This window comes from Phacochoerus africanus, chromosome 4, assembly GCF_016906955.1.
Source record: "Phacochoerus africanus isolate WHEZ1 chromosome 4, ROS_Pafr_v1, whole genome shotgun sequence".
NCBI lineage: Eukaryota > Metazoa > Chordata > Mammalia > Artiodactyla > Suidae > Phacochoerus > Phacochoerus africanus.
The window spans coordinates 119756395-119775871 of NC_062547.1; the positions used below are offsets into that span (position 1 = coordinate 119756395).

At 42.0% G+C, this 19477-nt stretch overlaps 1 protein-coding gene across 4 annotated transcripts in view; it reads right to left on the reverse strand.

Moving 5' to 3' along the window:
• Positions 1-3710: 3710 nt before the first annotated feature.
• The window catches only part of LOC125126246 (TIR domain-containing adapter molecule 2-like), a 45475-nt gene continuing 29708 nt past the window's right edge, over positions 3711-19477 (reverse strand). For 2 of the 4 annotated variants that reach the window (XM_047778452.1, XM_047778451.1), the window contains exon 2: positions 3711-5908. In XM_047778452.1, the coding sequence (XP_047634408.1) occupies positions 5136-5849 (714 nt within the window). In that variant the 5' untranslated portion in view covers positions 5850-5908 and the 3' untranslated portion in view covers positions 3711-5135. Of the gene's footprint in view, positions 5909-12625; positions 12721-19477 lie in introns of those variants that run through there. The other 2 variants (XM_047778453.1, XM_047778454.1) reach the window with 2 other exon arrangements.

A 19477-nucleotide genomic window follows, 5' to 3' on the forward strand; every position in this document is an offset into this window, starting at 1 on the left:
ACAGCCCTGACTTGCAGTAGAAAGGATTAAGCCCAGCAAGCAACCTTGAATTAAGGGTGGAAATCCAGTTAGTCAGGACAGGAAGGAGCAAAGCAGCTGGTGCTTCTTTAACTACCCCTTTGCCCACCCCAAAGGGGAGTAGTCTAACCGACATGAATCTAACCAATATAGTCTAACCAGCTAGCTTATATTCCCAAGAGAAGCAAAATGATCTGGCAATTCCTGAGCCCCAGAAGACGACTGAGTTAAATGGGTTACCCTGCTCATATGCAGATGTATATGAAGTGTACCTCATCTGAACATCAGGAGCAACAAAACACAGTTGAAGGCATTGTACCTGGGTCATTCCTGGAACTGGCTTCAGAGCTAGTCTCCTAGACTCCCCTTTCTTGCTCTTCTAGTCTATGGCCCAACTTCCCTATCTTGTTGCAGTCAGAGGGCTCTGCTCTGGAATCCTCCCTGCCCCCAGTCCCCCCCCACACCCACACCTACCATTAACAGCTCACATATCTACTTATCATGGGCTTACCGCAATGTCCAGTGCCTGGATGGGAACTGTACTGCATGGAAACAAGGCCCAGCATCTTGTTCTCTCTTTGCTTAAATTTTTCCTTACCAGTTGCAAGGGTTCCAAGAACAGGGTTGTGGGTAATTATATTTGCCCTTCCCCAATCCCATGTCTCAGCATAAAGGTGTGTAGGCAACAACAGTTCTAGTAGGATAGAACTGGTATGGTAACAATGCATGAGGAACGGAGCACCTCACATGTATTATTTCACTTAATCCTCAAAATAACCCTACCAGGGAGGCATTATTATCTTCATTTTGGGATGAGAACATGGAGATCCAGAAAGATTATGTGTCTTGCTTAAGATCACAATTTACAGAGGATACAGGTGGGATTCAAACCCAGGAAATCTGACTCTATAGCATTGTGGGGCAGGAGGAGGTGATGGGAGGAGACCACCTGGATGCAGGTGGAGAGAATTTAAAAGTAATAATAAAACCAACTAGAAATCAAATGGTGTTTTATTATCACCATGTATCAGCAATCAGTATTCTTCACTTGGGTAACCACTCCCATCATCTTATCACGCTAGATGCTCCAACGTCTGTGCTTGACACAGAGACAGCAAAGGTACAACACCAAGGAAAGCTCAGCTGGATAGCAGAGCAAAAAGATGGAAAGAACCAGTATTTTTAAAAAGGTATAGGGGTGGAGTTCCCGTTGTGGCTCACCAGGTTAAGAACCTAACTTGGTGTCTTTGAAGATGCAGGTTTGATCCCTGGACTCGTTCAGTGGGTAAAGGATCCCACGTTGCCACAAGCTCTACAGATGCAGCTCCAGCTGCTGCCGCTGTGGTGTAGGCCTGCAGCTACAGCTCTGATTCAATCCCTAGCCCAGGAGCCTCCATATGCCGCAGGTATGGGTGTAAAAAGAAAAGAAAGTGGTGGAGTTCCCGTGGTGGCTCAGTGGTTAATGAATCCGACTAGGAACCATGAGGTTGCGGGTTCGATCCCTGACCTTGCTCAGTGGGATAAGGATCCGGCATTGCCGTGAGCTGTGGTGTAGGCTGCAGACACGGCTCGAATCCTGCATTGCTGTGGCTCTGGTGTAGGCCAGCGGCTACAGCTCCGATTAGACCCCTGGCCTGGGAACCTCCATATGCCGCGGGAGCAGCCCTAGAAAAAGCAAAAAAAAAAAAAAGAAAGAAAGAAAGTGGTAAAATATATATACAAGTTACCATCTTAACCATACAATTCAGTGTCATTAAGTGCATTCACAGTGTTGCACAACCAGAGCTGCTCTCCATTTCCAGAAGTTTTTCAACATCCCAAATAGAAACTTTGTACCTATGAAACATGACTCCCTATTCTTCCCTCCCCCCAGGCCCTGGTCACCTCTCTTCTTTCTGTCTCTATAAATTTGCCTATTCTAGGTAGCTCAGATAAGTGGAACCAGTTTTGTCCTTTTGTGTCTGTTTTTTTTTCACTTAGCATAATATTTTCAAGGATCATCCATGTTATAGCAGGTATTGGAATTTTATTCCTTTTTAAGGTGGAACAATATTACATGTATACGTGCACACACACTCACATGACTAAGGCCACACCTCTACCTCATTTCATCCTCAGTTTAGCTATTTTGATAATCCCTTATTACAACAGTTAATTTCTTTTCTTTCCTTCTTCTTTTCTTTCTTTCTTTCTTTTTTTTTAAGGCCACACTCACGGCATATGGAGGTTCCCAGGCCAAGGGTCGAATTGGAGCTACAGCTGCTGGCCTACACACACCACAGCCACAGCAATGCCAGACCCAAGCCTCATCTGTGATCTACACCACAGCTCATGGCAACATTGGATCCTTAACCCACTGAGCGAGGCCAGGGATTGAACCCGCAACCTCATGATTCCTAGTCAGATTCATTTCCACTGCACAATGACAGGAATTCCACAACTGTTAATTTCAACAGAGATCGTTATATGTTACTTAACATTTTTCCTCATCATAAAATATATATATATTTAACTCCAAGTGAGACATTGTACCTTGTGCTCTGTGGATGAATACAGATTGATGCCTCTTTTCAAAACACTTTCCACGTTCTTCACTGGAGTGAGAGATAATCAAGTTTAGTCAAAGGTAAAGAATAAAAACATTTTTTTAATTTTTAAATTTTTTTTTTGTCTTTGACTTTTCAGGGCCATACCCGCGGCATATGGAAGTTCTCAGGCCAGGGGTCTAATCGGAGCTATAGCTGCCGGCCTACACCACAGCCACAGCAATGCCAGATCTGAGCCACATCTATGACCTACACCACAGCTCATGGCAACACCGGATCCTTAACCCACTGAGCGAGGCCAGGGATTGAACCTGCAACCTCATGGTTCCTAGTTGGATTCATTTCTGCTGTGCCACAAAAGGAACTCCCCTAAAAACATTTATTTTTAAAACATCACGCAGCATCAACTGCTCCAGCTTTGGCAGGCAGAAATGGTGGGTGGTTAATGTTTTATTTGTATATGAAATTGTAGATATAGGAAGCATTATGACAAAAAAAATGAATGCTTATCATTAGAACTGAAAGAAAAAGTGCATAGTAAGCTACGACAGCAGAGAACTTTAAGTCAGCATGCAATGAGAAAAATTTGGACTTTGATTGAGTATTAGCAGAGAGGAAGGTTTGACTTACTTGCAGGATTATGAAAATGTTGGCTCATGGCTGTGAAGAGGCAGATTGCAGAAAGATGGAAGCAAACCCCAGTATGTTACTGAGGATATAGAGAAGTGGGGATAAGGAGAAAGACAAATATGGCAGAGTGTCTTCGTTCAAGAGTCCCTAAAAAAAGGGCATTAAAAATATCTGAGTAAGCATGTATTGCAATATTTTTCTGTGACTAGAAAGCTCTAAATGGGGAGCATTAGAAATCATTTATCCCTGGAGTTCCCATCATGGCTCAGCAGTAACGAACATGACTAGCATCCATGAGGACGTGGGTTCGATCCCTGGCCTCAGTGGGTTAAGAATCTGGCATTACCATGAACTGTGGTGTAGGTCACAGACGCAGCTTGGATCTGGCATTGCTGTGGCTGTGGCGTAGGCTGGCAGCTACAGCTCCAATTCAACCTCTAGCCTGTCAACCTCCATATGCAGCGGGTGTGGCCCTAAAAAAAAAAAAAGAAAAAAAGAAATCAATTATTCAGTAAATATACAGGATATCCCTTCTTTATTAGCAGATATAGGCAGCCTCTTGCATCTATTATATATCACATTATAAAATTCTATGTTTCTGCTTATTCCCTTTTCCGGTTTCCAGTTGTTCAGATTGTGGGAGAGGAGTAAGGCCTTTCCAGATCCATCAATTCAATCCTTTCTTTTCACAGACAGGAGAGTAAGCAGCTTGCTCAGGGTCACACTCACCCTGAGTGACAGAGACTGGACTAGAACCAGGTCTCCTGATCCACCATTGGATGTTTTTCTCATTACATCACGATGTGATTCACATTCTGCCCTGTCCCTGGTCTGTGCTTGATGATTCTCCTCAATCTCAGCTGGGGCAGAAGGGCTGGGAAAGAAAGGAGTGGGTGAGTCTGGTTTGGGGCTTCTGGCTTGCTAAGTGTGAGACACTAGGGAGGAGGCCATAAAACACATCTACTTCTATCCCAAGTCCAAGAATAACCTACAATCCCCCCCCCCATGACCTCAAACACACACACACACACACACACACACACACACACACACACACACACACACGTACGTAGGTCAGAGTAGTCAGGCTACACTGATCATCTGAGAAATACTTCCATGATAAGAGCATTGTGAATGAGATGAATTTTTAATGGTTGCCATAGAAGAGGTTACCAGTTTTAAAGAACATCTGGCCAGGGACACATACACCTTTTCAGAAGCCCCTGGTCACAGATGAAGATTGACATGGAGAGTTTCCAGCTACAGGGGTCATCTCAACCCCAGGCACGGAGTCCTAACCACAAGATTGTCAAATGGGCCACCAATCAGTGGTGGGAACTGCCTCCAACTTTGCAAATTCCAGCAGAAAGGAAAACACATTGGACTGGATTATTTTAAAGAGGCCCACCGTTCTCACATCTATTTTTCGTTTCACATTTATCAGTTCTCACCATTCCAAATGAACTAATCTGGCTATCCCTATTTCTGGGCGATAATACTGGGAAGGCTTTCCTGCAACATTCATGAGAGGTGCCGCAACAGGGAGGGCTGTCAGATCTCTCAAGGCCATTGTTTTGCCAACGTGTCCTTTGAGAACAAAATCAAAGTGTTATGGTATTTTTTTAAATGTCTATCATATAAGTTCTTGTTCAAGTTCAATACAAGAAAAGTGAATTTAAAATATCCTTTGTTGAACTAGGAAAGCTGTGAGAGGAATCAGAGTTCTTGCAACTCTGACAATTGCAAGTTTAGAGAAACATCAAAAAGTACCTCAATTCTATAGAGTGTCCTGCAAAAATCTATTTTTCTTGGGCTCTACAGTTTTCCCCTAAGAGCAAGGTTCTCTTCCATTTAAACTTTTCCTAGAAATTTGCTTTCTCAAGTGAAGAGAAACCATTTGCTTTACAAAACAAGGGCACACCACGTGTTATATGTCCCATCTCAGGCAATCAATTGTCTTTGTACCAGATTTCTGGTCTCTTTCCATATAGCCTGTTGTATCTGATACACAGACTCCTGAAAAATCCTTTCCACTTGTGTAGGAAAGCCACGACTTTCTTCCTCCAGGGCGTTGATGGTTCGCAGAGCAAAGGGGGTCTTTTCTCGGGGCAGGGGGTTGTTCAGGGGCCGCATGGGGATGACAGAGTTGTATTTGTGCTGTCTGTTCACGGAGTTCATGAGAGATGTATAGAACTGGAACTTACACCAGGTGTCTCTTAGAAAGTTTTCAGTCAATAGCAAGATTGTCCAGGCAGAGCCATTGACAGCATCGTCTAAATTCTGTAAATGCTGTCTGCCACACGGCATCTCAGCAAAGATTATTCCAGGTTTGATCCCGAAGTCATTTTGCAGCAGATTCTGGACTCTGAGGGCTTCATCTGTGTCATCTTCTGCGTGTAGTATCACAAATTTGAGGAACACCTCTTCTTCTGCTTCCTCTTCAGGCATCTCTTCCACTCCGTCAGCTCCCTCCTGCTCTCCTGTTGGCATCTCTGCTGAACTGCTACATGCAACATCTTCGCCACCATGCAGGGGGATTTCTTCAGATATCGTGCAATCTGTCTCGTGAGGTTTTTGACTTGTATCCACACCGTGGCTTTTACTCCAAGAGAGAGAAAGAAGGCAGGGATCTGTCTTAGACTTCCCGATACCCATTATAAATATCCAAGTCAGAAGAGGAAAGCTTTATTTATTTCTCAGCATTTCTTTTCATCCTAAAAAGAGAAATAACAAAGTAGAAGACTACAGTAAATTTCATAAAAACAATTAAAATGGAAAATCTCATTCAACCTGCAAACCTCAAAAAGATTATAATATATAGCTTTCTAAGAAGAAAATGTCAAAGAGATCATTGGAGATGAAGTCACTTGTCTTGTTTGAGTTCCACAAGGGCTACCACAGGTAGGCAGGGGTACATTAAACACAGGGGTCCGGTTTAATATAAAAGGAGATGTTTGGAAACTTTAAATGGTATTATATTGGCATTATAAACCTCCAGTTAAATTACTTTGGTGTGTTAGTGAAAAGGGACCATATCACTCTACTCATATGGAGTTTAAATTCAACTTCTCCATAACCAAATTACTGTGTAAACTAGAAACAGGAAAACTAAAAGAAACAAAATATTCATATTAACTTCAAAACATATTTTTGTTTCAAATGCAAATACAAAACAGAATACAAATACCCTAAAGACGGCTAATAGGCACCTCTGCTGACTCAGAATAAAAAGATCTGAAATGTTAAATGAAATGCTGCTCAGGATTCACTGGTTCAGAGCTTTTTCTCTCTTTTTTTTTTCCTTTTTTTTTTTTTTTTGGTCTAGGGTCAGGGATTGTTGTACTGACGCTGGTGCAGAAACTAATAAACTTTTGCAAAAAGTAAGGAATATCTTTTTCCAGCTAATCCTGGGAATAATTAAGAAAACATATTTCTGCACCCAGGGAGAAAAGTAACATCTTGGTTTGGAAGTGTAATCTGGAAACAAAGCCTTGTGATTTCCAGGGAAATCAATAATGATCATAGTCTGTATCATTCTTTTATTTAAAAGGCCTAAACTCAGAGTAGAAGAATTAGATCAGCTGTGAAAGAAAGATACTCCATGTGAATCTAATGCTGCAGTGTTGTTAATACCCAAATAAGCAGTTTCAAGGGGGTACTTTCATCAAAAGACAGAAAATTTAGAATAGATAAGTATAAAATATATGTTGTCAAATATGGGCCCATAGGCTGTATTCCAAAGCATTTTTATATATTGTTCATGAGCAAAGATCAGAGATCAAGAAGAAATTAGAATCTTATTCATAATGACGTAAGTACCAGCTACATATGCCAAAATAATTCAAGTTTAGATGAAACCGTTCACCAAACGGTGAAAAACTGTTATGGGAAGAAAAAATAAGGAAAAACATATACAGAATTTCTTTCTAATGTAAATAAGGAGTGAAAGGGTTTGCTACTGCCTCTGAATAGTGAAGGAATCACTGGCTACTGGCTGTCATTGATTCTGCCTGTTCTTCAGGTTCTGATCCACACTATATTGTGCAGCCACCAAGTGGTGGTCCAAGGCATGACAACCCTCCAAGGCTACATACATACATTCCAAAAAATAAACCCAAATGAATTCGGACTCTCTTCGCTAAAGATTAACTGCTCACTTTAATACTGCATCAATGAAAAAAGTTTTACTATGTAAAGTTGCAGAGAGAAGCTTCCCCTGCATTAAAAAAAAAAAAAAAAAGACTGCTAAACCATTCAGAGAAACATGTCTGTTACAGTAACAATTGCTAGAGAGGGTGTGGAGAAAAAGGAACCCTCCTACACTGTTGGTAGGAATGTAAATTGATAGAACCACTATGGAACACAGTATGGAGGTTCCTCAGGAAACTAAATATAAAACTAGCATATGATCCAGCAATCCGACCCCTGGGCGTATATCTGGACAGAACTACAATTCAAAAAGATACATGCACCTGTATGTTCAGAGCAGCACTACTCATAAGAGTCAAGACATGGAAACAACTAAATGTCCATCGACAGATGAATAGATTAGAAGATATGGTACATACATGTAATAGAATACTCCTTAGCCATAAAAAAAGAACAAAATAATGCCATTTGTGGCAACATGGATGCAACTAGGGATTCTCATACTAAGTGAAGTAAATCGGGAGTTCCCATTGTGGCCTAGTGGTAATGAAGCAGACTAGTATCCATGAGTACGTGGGTTCAATCCCTGGTCTCGCTCAGCGAGTTAAGGATCTGGCATTGTCGCAAGCTGCAGCATAGGTCACAGATGTGGCTCACATCTGGCATTGCTGTGTGGCTGTGACATAGGCTGGTGGCTGCAGCTCTCATTTGACCCTTAGCCTGGGAAATTCCATGTGCCATAGGTGTGGCCCTTAAAAAAAAAGAAAGAAAGAAATTTGCTAAGTGAAGTAAGTTGGAAAGAGAAAGACAAATACCATATTATATTGCTTATATATGGAATATAAAATATGGCACAAAATAACCTGTCCACAAAACAGAGACATAAAGTCATGTAAAAAGATACAAAGAAAAAAAAAAACAGCAACATATCACAGGCATAGTGAACAGACTTGTAGTTGCCAAGGGGGTTGAGGCAGGGAGTGGGATGACTGGGAGTTTGGGGTTGGCAGATGCAAACTACTACATTTAAAATAGATAAGCAATGAGGTCCTACTGTACAGCACAGGGAACTATATTCAATCTCTTGGGACAGAACATGATGGAAGATAATATGAGAAAAATAATGTGTACATATATGTGTGTGTGTGTGTGTGTGTGTGTATAACTGGGTCACTTTGCTGTACAGCAGAAATTGGCACAACACTGTAAATCAACTATATTTTAATTTTAAAAAGGTTAAAAAATATAAAAACGATTTTCACTTATTCACTGAGATAGATTTGTTAAATCAACTTGACCTCATTATATTAACAACTAGCTGCTGCAGGTAAATGCAAGTATCTTATTTTTCTGAAATGGTTAGCAAAAAAGAGCAAAATACTCTAGAAATCTATGATGGGGCAATCTATGAAGTCTCAATTTCCAAGCACTCCTACCCACTCCCACCTTAAGCTGACCGGCAAGAAGAAAGTCAGTGACAATGTCTGAGAACTTCACCATAACCTCCTAACTTGGAGGTGGAGGAGAAAAGATATCGCTAAGAGGAAAAGACGTGGGAAGTTTGCTGCTGGAGATGGCCTTTTCCTACCCTTTATGAGATTCAGAGATGGGGAAGCAGTCAGGATTCATCTGGACAGTTCTCCAGGCTGGAAGGAAGGGGGAGAACCTGTCTGTGCTCACCCTGAGCTAACTGGCACCATCAACCAAGGGGCTTTACTAGGACAGAAGGGAGAAGGCTGGCTAGCAGGATCCTGAAAAGCCCTTCAAGGTCCTCCTCCCCTATCAGGGATAGTCAGCATCAGGTTTTACTTTCTTCCCCTCAGTCAAGTGTGGGGAGAGTGAAGGTGGCTGCTAGGAAGAGGCACATGGGATCATGGTTCACAGGAACAAAACTGCGTGCTTGTGTGTGTGTATTTTTTATTTACTTTTTCTTGGCCATGCCTCTGGCATGTGGAAGTCCCCAGGCTAGGGACTGAACTTGCACCAGAGCAGTGACCCAAGCCACTGCAGTGACAATGCCAGATCTTTAACCTATCGTGCCACAGGAGAACTCCTTTATTTACCTTTTAAGAAAAGGTTAACTTTGAAAATATTTATGTGGAAAAGTCTCATTCCCACCCTTGTCTTCTCCATCTATCCTGTTACCTCCATGGCTCCTGAGACGACCGCTTTTATTAGTTTCTCCTATATCCTTCCAATATTTCTTCGTGAATATACCTTTATCTCTTTCCTTTTTTAAAAAAGTATCATATAGGAGTTCCCATCGTGGCTCAGTAGAAACGAATTTGACTAGCATCCATGAGGACACAGGTTTGATCCCTAGCCTTGCTCATCGGGTTAAGAATCTGGCATTCCTGTGAGCTGTGGTGTAGGTCGAGATGTCGCTCTGATCCCACATTGCTGTGGCTGTGGTGTAGGCTGATGGCTACAGCTCTGATTCAGTCCCTAGCCTGGGAGCCTCCATATGCCACAGGTACAGCCCCAAGAAGACCAAAAAAAAAGTGTCTTGTATATACATACTTATATATATCATATATAAGTATGTATATACATACATGTGTATTTCCAAACAGCAGTAAATAACTTGCTTTTCTCCTCAGTAATATAACCTCAGAGCATTCCACATCAGCACACATCAGAACTTCTTCACTATTATTTATGACACAATCTCCCAGCATGTGAAGGTAACATAATCATTCCCTGTTCTTGAATATGACCTGTTTCTAGTCTACTACTATTATGAACAATATTGCAGTGAATAACCCTGTACAAATGTCATTTCATTTATGTGCAAGGTCATCTGTAGAATAATTTTCCCAAATGGGATTTCTATTTCAAAGGACAAATGCATTTGCAATGGTGATAGATTTGGCCAAACTGCTGTCCTCTCTAAGATTGAACCCCTTTTTTTTTGGCTTTTTGCTTTTACCTTGACAGAATGACACCCCCACCTTTAACCTTTGCCTCCAGAAAAGACCTAAGACCAAAACTACCAATTACTATGGCCCACAGCTCAACTGAACTAATGACATCCCCTTATAGCAAACAGAAATGTGGAAAAATACGACACACCAGAATGGAGCCTTTAAACTGAAGCTCTGAAGGGAAGACCAACAGGTCCAAGATAAGAGGGAAAGAGAGTCAAGAATGCATTCAGTTTATATCGAAGCAAAAGAAAGTGCCAGTGGAATCCCCCACATTCAATGGGAGTAAGATGAAAAGAACAGCATGAAAAAAACGCATAGTATACAAAAATTTTATAGGATGTCAGAAAGAACACAAAGAAAGGTCACAGCAAGCAAAAGACAAATAAAAAACTCCATTTTCATTAAGGCTGGACTCAGACTGCCTGAATGTAAATCCCAGCCCTATTATAACAAAATGGTGCAACTTTGTACAAGTTACTCTATGTAATCTTTATGCTTTGATTTCATCATGTGTAAATGATAGTACTTACAGAACCTACTTTTAAGGTTTCTATGAAGGTCAAATGGCTTAAAGGAATGCTCCATAAATGCTAGCAGCTAGTACTGTTATTAAATACACAACAATGAAGCTAAAGACAACCTTACACCGTTTTACGTGAGTAAAAAAATAAGAAGACAGCACTAAACTGTGTGCATATAGGTGGGTGGGTGGATGTGCCACTGGACACCTGCAGAAGTTCCCTTAGACTGTTTCATTATTCTCAGTAAAAGAGGAAGCAAAACCCCTTCCTAAGGACTGCCCCAAACCTCAATCTCAATTTGAGACACGAATGACACACGATGGAGCCTGTTGGGGTGAAATTACCGTGTCCGTGAGGTTATTCTTCTTCCCCAGCCCTACCCAGCGCCTGTGTGACCCCTTGCCCCAGCAGACTAGAAGAAATGGACAACTTTCAGAGTCAGGGCAGCACCCTCTGGGTCCCAGCCCAGGTCAGTCTGTCTTCCTGCAGAAATTTCCTGGGAGGCTGGCTCCTCGGGTGTTACTGCCATGAGCCCTTTCACGCCTGACTCTAATGAAAAACTGGAACAGCAACGTGAATTTCTTTTTCGTGCTAACTTTATTTTCTTCACCCAGACTTCTGTGAGAGTCAAATATATGTGTCAGCTTGGCGAGGCTATGGTGACTAGTTGTTTGGTCAAACATGAGTCCAGACATTGCACTGAGGGTCTTTTTTAGATAATATTGACATTGAAAGCAATAGACATTAACTGTAAAAATACGGAATCACTCTGCTGTATACCTGAAACTAACATAGTATTGTAAATTGACTACATCCCAATTTTTTAAAAATAAATAAAGCAGGAGACTTTAGGCGTTCCAGTTGTGGCTCAATGGAAATGAACCGGAGTAGTATCCAAGAGGATGTGGGTTCAATCCCTGGCCTCGCTTAGTTGGTTAGGGATCTGGTATTGCTGTGATCTGTGGTGGAGGTTGCAGATGTGGCTCAGATCCTGCATTGCTCTGGCTGTGGGGTAGGCCAGCAGCTGTAGCTCCAATTCAACCTCTGGTCTGGGAACTTCCATATGCCACGGTTGAGGCCCTAAAAAGAAAAAAAAAAAAAAAAAAGGCAGGAAACTTCCAGTAAGGCAGGTCACTCTCCATTGTGTAGGTAGAACTTAAGAACAATAAATGACGGCCTTAAAAACGATAGTGAAGTCCCCCAAAGACAAAGGAATTCTACCTTGGGACAGCAACATAGAAATTCCACCTGGGTTTCCAGCCTTCCAAATGAAGACTGCAAAGTCAAGTCTTGACTATGTTTCCTGCAGATCGGGGACCCGCCAGCCCAGTCAATCACATGAAGCCAATTCCTTAAAATGAACCTCCTTCCCGCCCTCTCTCTTTATAAAACTTATTGGTCTTGTTTCTCTGAAAAACCCAAACACAACTCTCCTTAAAAGTTTGTTGCCTAGAGTTAAGAGTCACTGTTCATATTTTTAAAACACGCTGACCCTTTGTGGAGAAGCTCCCAAATGGTAGTAAGTAAACTAACGATATAATTTGATAATAAAATACATACACATAAACAATTTTTAACCTGTCCGTGTGTTTTATCACATATAAAAAGTATGTGTTTAATTAAAACACTCCCTCTGAAATTTAACACATTTAGCAAACATTAAGGCATCTAGAACTTGGAATCCCTTGGCTCTGGAAAGCCTTTCAGTTGTCTTTCCTATTTGAACAGCACCATCTTGTGGCAAATACATACAGAAGCAATAGTTTCTTTGCTTAAGTCAATTAGCAAATAAAGGGCCATCATTATTAATAAATAAGTGTTGTTGAAAACTTACTCTGCACCAAGACCTGCTGGGTTTTAGGGATGTAGGATAAGTAGATGATTAGGACGCACTGCACTGGTGCTCCGTTTGGGATAACAGGCACTATGAAAGCCCTCGGGATGGACACCTGCAGCAGGGAGCACTGACATTAGTAAGGTGGAGAGGGGGATGCTTTCCAGGCGGTAGGAGCAGCATGCGCAAAAAACACTGAAGCACCAGAGAGCACAGTGTATCAGGATCATTTTGTACTAGGTGCTGAGTTGGCTCATGTCCACATATGTGAGGGTGGGAAGAAGAGGGTAAAGTGAGAGGTAAGGATGGAGAGGTAAACAGGATTAGAGAGAGGAAAGGCCGCAGTATATTCGGTTTAGGACTTTGAACTTGATTGTGTTGGCAGACAGAGAGTCCCTGGTAGGTATTAACTAGGGGAGAGTGGTTTTAGACAGGTTAGGCCTCAGACTGGGAGAACAATCACGTGAGAGGCTATTGCAACAACAACCTAGGTAAGGAAGTAGAGCCCTGAACTAAGGAACTGAGAGTGGAGATGAAGATATGCAGGACGTGCCAGTGTTGGGGGGGAGGGAGGGTGATGGAGAAGGAAGAATCAGGTATGGTTCCCAAGTCCATGCCTTGTGTGGGTGGGTTACATTCACTGAGACAAGCGGGTGAGGGTTGGGTTGTTTGACCAATTCATTCAATTTGTAACATAGGGCACTTAGGGTCACAGTGACTTGGGGGAGGTAGGTACTGTCCAGTAGGTACTTAGACATGTAGGTCCAAGGCTCAGGAGAGCATCTTAATTCAGGATAAAAGTTTGATATCAGCCCAAATCTGCTGAGACCTGAGAACTGAAAACAGGGGGAAAGAAAAGAGAAGAGAGAGAGCCAAAGGCAGAATCAGTCCCTAAGGCGCACCTGGAGGAGGAGAGCCTGGAGAGGAGAGGGAGCCTTGGCCCTGGAGCAGCAGGAGAATCAGGTACAGGATGGTATCCGGAAGCCAAGGGAGGAGAGTGCTTCAAGCAGTGCTCAGTGTCCACGGCACTGAGCCCTGGAGGTTCACCAGAACAGGCACAGGAGAAGGGTGAGAGTCACCAGCCAGGCTGCAGTGTGCTCACGTCTAAGGGAAGTGAGGGGAAAGCTTAGCTAAGAAGGAAAGGAGAAGCTAACAGCTACAAAGGAACATGGCGTCAGGAGAGGATTTTGTTACGAGAAGAGAAACCTGGAATGCTTAGAAACGGAGGGGATTTGCTAGTAAAGAGAAAGAAGATGAAAAGTATGGGTGGGAGCTTCTTAGAGACGAGCTATTTCCCTCCTTGGTCATTGGGTAGCTCTGTCTCTCTCCTACTCTTTCTTTTCCAAGGAAAGAAGAGAGGCCACCTAACTCCCAAGGATGCTTAGGTCCCAGGATAACGTCTGTAATGAATACTGCAGATGAGGGGGTGACCTGCAAAACTTTCGGTTTCGCCTTCTTGGGAGAAGGTGAGCGCGCTTTGGTTTTTATGAAGGACAGTTACATTATTTTGAGAGAGTGTGTACTGTTACTGTTACTCCTTTATTCTCTTCTTCTCAAAGAAGACATATGGATGGGCAATAGGCACATGAAAAGATGCTCAACATCACTAATTATTAAAGAAGTGCCAGTCAAAACTACAATGAGGTATCACCTCATACCACTGAGAAGGGCCATCATCAAAAAGTCTACAAATAATAAATGCTGGAAAGAGTGTGGAGAAAAGGAAACCCTTCTACACTGTTGGTGGGAATGTAAATTGGTGCAGTCACTATGGAGAAGAGTATGGTGGTTCCTTTAAAAACTAAAAATAGAGTTAACTGATGAACCAGCAATCCCACTCCTGGGCATCTATCCAGGGAAAACTCTAATTCAAAAAGATACAGGCACCCAATGTTCATAGCAGCACTATTCACAACAGCCAAGACATGGAAACAACCGAAATGCCCATCAACAGATGAATAGATTAAAAAGATGTGCTACACACACACACACACACACACACACACACGAGTATTATGCAGCCATAAAATAGAATGAAATAGTGCCATGAATGGACCTAGAGATTATCTTACTAAATGAAGTTAAGTCATACAAAGAAAGACAAGTACCATATGACATCACTTACATAAGAAATCTGGAAAAAATGATACAAATGAACTTATTTACAAAACAGAAACAGACTCACAGACATAGAAAACAAACTTACCAAAAAGAAAAGGAGTAATGAAAGACAAATTAGGAGTTTGGGATTAACGCATATACACTACTATGCATAAAGTAAACAAGGACCTACTGTATAGCCCAGGCAACTAAATTCAGTATCTTGTAATAACCTATAACAGAAAAGAATCTAAAAAATAACATATATACATACAGTTATACATACAATTACATATACATATATATATACATATATATATTTATATATGTATAAGTGAACCAATGTGCTATACACCTGAAACTAACACAACCCTGTAATTCAACTATACTTCAATTTAAAAAAAAAAGAATTGTTACTGTTATCCTTGTCTGGAAGTTTAGGTTTGGAAAGAAGGGAAGATACGGTGTTAAGTAACCAAAGGAGTGCTCTGCAGCAGATACTGCAGATTTGCTCATTCAAAATTGACTGCAACTTCTTTTAGTGTACCTTCCTATACTTCCTGTACCACATGTCTTAAAAGCTCTATTTCCTAGACTCTCTTGAAGTTAGGGTTCTTGGTATAATTTCTATTCTGTCAATCGGATGGACTCACATGTCTTAGTTAAATACGAAGGGAAGCAGGGCATGAGGCAACTGCTTTGCCGGTTAAGACTCTAGCAGAGTTAGTGTGATGCATGAGCTAGCAGCTTGCTGATCAGACATGCATCATGGTTGTGGCAAAAGCTCCAACTTCATCAGACCAATTCTGCTTGGTGGTGCTATGAGGTGTTCCTAGAAACTCAACCTAGAGTCTAGCTCCCCAACTTACTGAGTGATACTGTACATCCTGCAATATCCTCTAACACATTCCTTTCTGCTTAAACCAGCTAGAGTAGATTCTGTTCTCTGCAACTAAACTGTGATGGATACAACATCCAAATCCTGGACAGGGCACTACAGCAGAGGTCAGCAGCAAAGCGTGGCCTGCCACCTGTTTTTGTAAGTAAGGTTTTCTTGGAAGACAGCCAGGCCCATTCATCTATGTATTGTCTATGGCTAATTTCATACGACTGAGGCAGAGCTGAGTAGTGCCAACAGGAACCACACAGCCCCTAAAGCCCACCATATTTACTGCCAGGATGCAAGGGAAAAGACCTATGCCAGGCAGAGGGGGAACATGCTGACTTTTCTTTCAGACATCTTCACACTAGAAATATTTCAAAATCCCAACTAAGGTGATCATTGTGTTCAGGAATAGGATGGGTAGAATTTGAATCCACCTGATTGTTACTGAAATAACATCATTGAGAATGACTTGTCATTTCTTATTTTCTTCTTTTGGAGGTTGCACAGAATCCATAAGGATGACAGAGGCCCAGTATAAATAAAAGGATTAATTATCAATATTATCCACTGATTCTTACTTACAGCCAAAGTAAACCAGTAAACCAGTGCCTTTATTTTCCATTTGAGGTACCAAATGGGACCTGTAGGAGTCAAGCACTCTATATCTTCCTTCATGGCACAAATCACACTACAATCACTCACATGTTTGATTACCTGCTTTGTTTCTCATCTGTCCTATTAGATGGTAAACGCTACCAGAATAAAAGCAAATCTGTCTTGCTTATCACTGTATCTTCAGAGTCTTGCTCATAGCCAGCATTCAACAAGGCCTCCTGGGAGTTCCCATCATGGCTCAGCAGAAATGAATCTGACCAGCATCCATGAGGAGGCAGGTTCAATCCCTGGCCTCGCTCAGTGGGTTAAGGATCCAGCATTGCTGTGAGCTGTGGTGTAGGTCACAGACATGGCTCAGATCTGGTGTTGCTGCAGCTGTGGTGTAGGCCGGCAGCTACAGCTCTGCTTGGACCCTAGCCTGGGAACCTCCATATGCTGCAGGTGCAGCCCTAAGAAGATAAAAACAAAACAAATAAAAAACAAAAACAAAAACAAAACAAGACCTTCCGAACAAATGACCGAGTAAGACAATTCCAAATATAAGACAACACAGTTCTTTAGGTTGAGAGATAGATGAATAGAGAGTTCTTTACTCTCTCTGTTATGTGAATTATTGACTCAATCAGAATAGAGACCAACCTACCCAAACATATATTTTTTTTGGCTGGGCATGCGTTGGCTTGATGTGGGATCTCATTCCCTGACCAGGGATTGAACCCAGGCTGCAAACTACATGACCATCAGGGAAATCTCCTCCAAATATATCTTGTTGAATGTTTCAGTGAGCAATCACGTGACATTTTTAAAAACTGTGGGAATATAAATACGGTACATTCATCTCAAGCTACAGCTCAAGGATCATATTTGGCAGAACACATTTCCTTTTATCTCCAGGTGAAGTACTCCTCCTCTGGACACCCCTAACAACCTATTCGTATCTCTGACAATGTCTATCATACAGCACTTTGAACTTGTCTTCCTTGCTTGCCTGGGAGGTAATGTCTACCTCATTTTCTCAGACTTCTCCACCAAGGTAAATGGCCCCATCGTCTGCCCAGTCACGACAGCCAGAAACCTCAGGCATACACTGACACTGTCCCCTTCCACTCCCACCCTCTCACGTCCAAGCTGTCACCAAGTCCTGTCTAGATAAGCCGAAAACACATCTCAAAATGTTCCACTTCCCTCCCCACTGCATTTTCACTCAATATCAACATCTCTCCCCTAATCTACTACACTGCTGCTTCCTAACTGGTCTCCTATGGCCACTCTTGGTCAGTCTAATCTATTCTCCACTCAGCAGCCAGAACAATCTTTTTAAGCACAAACATCTAGTCCAATGGCTCCCATTTACAAACATGCAATGGCTTCCTACTGCTCTTAGAATCAAAATTTCTTTTTCTTTTTTTCTTTTTGTCTTTTGTCCTTTTAGAGCCGCACCCACGGCACATGGAGGTTCCCAGGCTAGGGGTCTAATCAGAGCTGCTGCTGCCGGCCTATACCACAGCCACAATGCCAGATCCGAGCCGCATCTGTGACCTACACCACAGCTCATGGCAACACTGGACCCTTAATCCACTGAACGGGGCCAGGGATTGAACCCGCAGCCTCATGGTTCCTAATCAGATTCGTTTCTGCTGCACCACAACAGGAACTCTTAGAATCAAAATTTCTTAATATGGAGAGTTCCTGTTGTGCCTCAGTGAGTTACGAACCTGACTAGTATCCATGAGGATGTGGGTTCAATCCCTGGCCTCACTCAGTAGGCTAAGGATCTAGGGTTGCCACGAGCTGTGGTGTAGGCCTCAGATGTGGCTCGTATCCCATGTTGCTGTGCCTAGGCCGGCGGCTGCAGCTCTTATTCGACCCCTACCCTGGGATCTTCCATATGCCATTGGTGCAGCTTTAAAAAGCAAAAGAAAAGAAAAGAAAAAATTTCTAAATGTGGCAAAGGATGCCCTGCATGATCTGGCTCCTTCAGCTCCAACTCATCTCACACTTCTCTCCCCTTTGCTCCCCTAGTTCCCTACATGTGGGTCTTTTTTTTTTTTTCCAGTTTTTCAAATTTGCTCAGCTTTCTCCTGTCACAGGATATGGAAATGTTTTAATGCAATTTTGAAGTATAAGTTATATGACTATATTTTCCTAGAGAAAATGTACATAATATCATAGGCTAGCCAACATTCTATTGGAGGAAGACAATCAAAATGTTTAAAAAGTGGGGTAATGGCAACATAAACAATGTCATGTTATTTGCGTGATTGAATCCTATTAAATCATTAAAATGTTTATGAATGTTATGGGTTATTTTAATAACCTGTGAAAATACTTCCATAGTAATAAGTAAAAAAAAAGTAGACTATAAAATAGCATATAGTATGACCTCAGCTTTGTAAAAACAAACTACAGTGAAGAAAATAGATCGGAAAGAAGTACACAAAAAAGCTGGTTTTCTGTGTGTGGTAGATGTGTGAATGTACACATATCTACAGCAATATGCCCTTTTTCTACACTGATAATGCAATCTGAAAATTAAAGTTTTTAGTAAATAGGTTGTTCTGTAGGTTTTGTATTTTTATTTTATTTATTTATTTTGTCTTTTTAGGGCCGCACCTGCAGCATATGGAAGTTCCCAGGCTAGGGGTCAAATCGGAGCTGCAGCTGTTGCCCTACACCACAGCCACAGCGATGCAGGATCCAAGCCATGTCTGTGATCTACAGCATAGCTCACGGCAATGCTGGATCCTTAACCCACTGAGCGAACCCATGTCCTCATGCATACTAGTCAGGTTTGTTACCACTGAGCCACGAGGGGAACTCCTGGTTTTGTATTTTTAAATAGAGGTCATGTTAACTTGATGCCCAGGAAGTATATTCCTTATGTGTTATATCTGCACATTCTGAATGGGTTTAGTTCACCTCCAGGTTTAACTCTGCGCAATCTCCTGTTTTCTTTAATCTAATGTAACTTTTCCACTAACTCTAAACCAAACAGGGGGCCTTCAATATTTCTACTGAATTACATGCACTAGAGGACAGAATATTCACCTTTATAGCACCTAAAACAGGTCCTTAAGCAAGTAAATGTTTAATTACTTTTTTTTTTGTCTTTTTGCCATTTCTAGGGCTGCTCCCGTGGCACATGGAGGTTCCCAGGCCAGGGGTCTAATCAGAGTTGCAGCTGCCGGCCCACGCCAGAGCCACAGCAACGAGGGATCTGAGCCACATCTGCCACCTACACCACAGCTCAT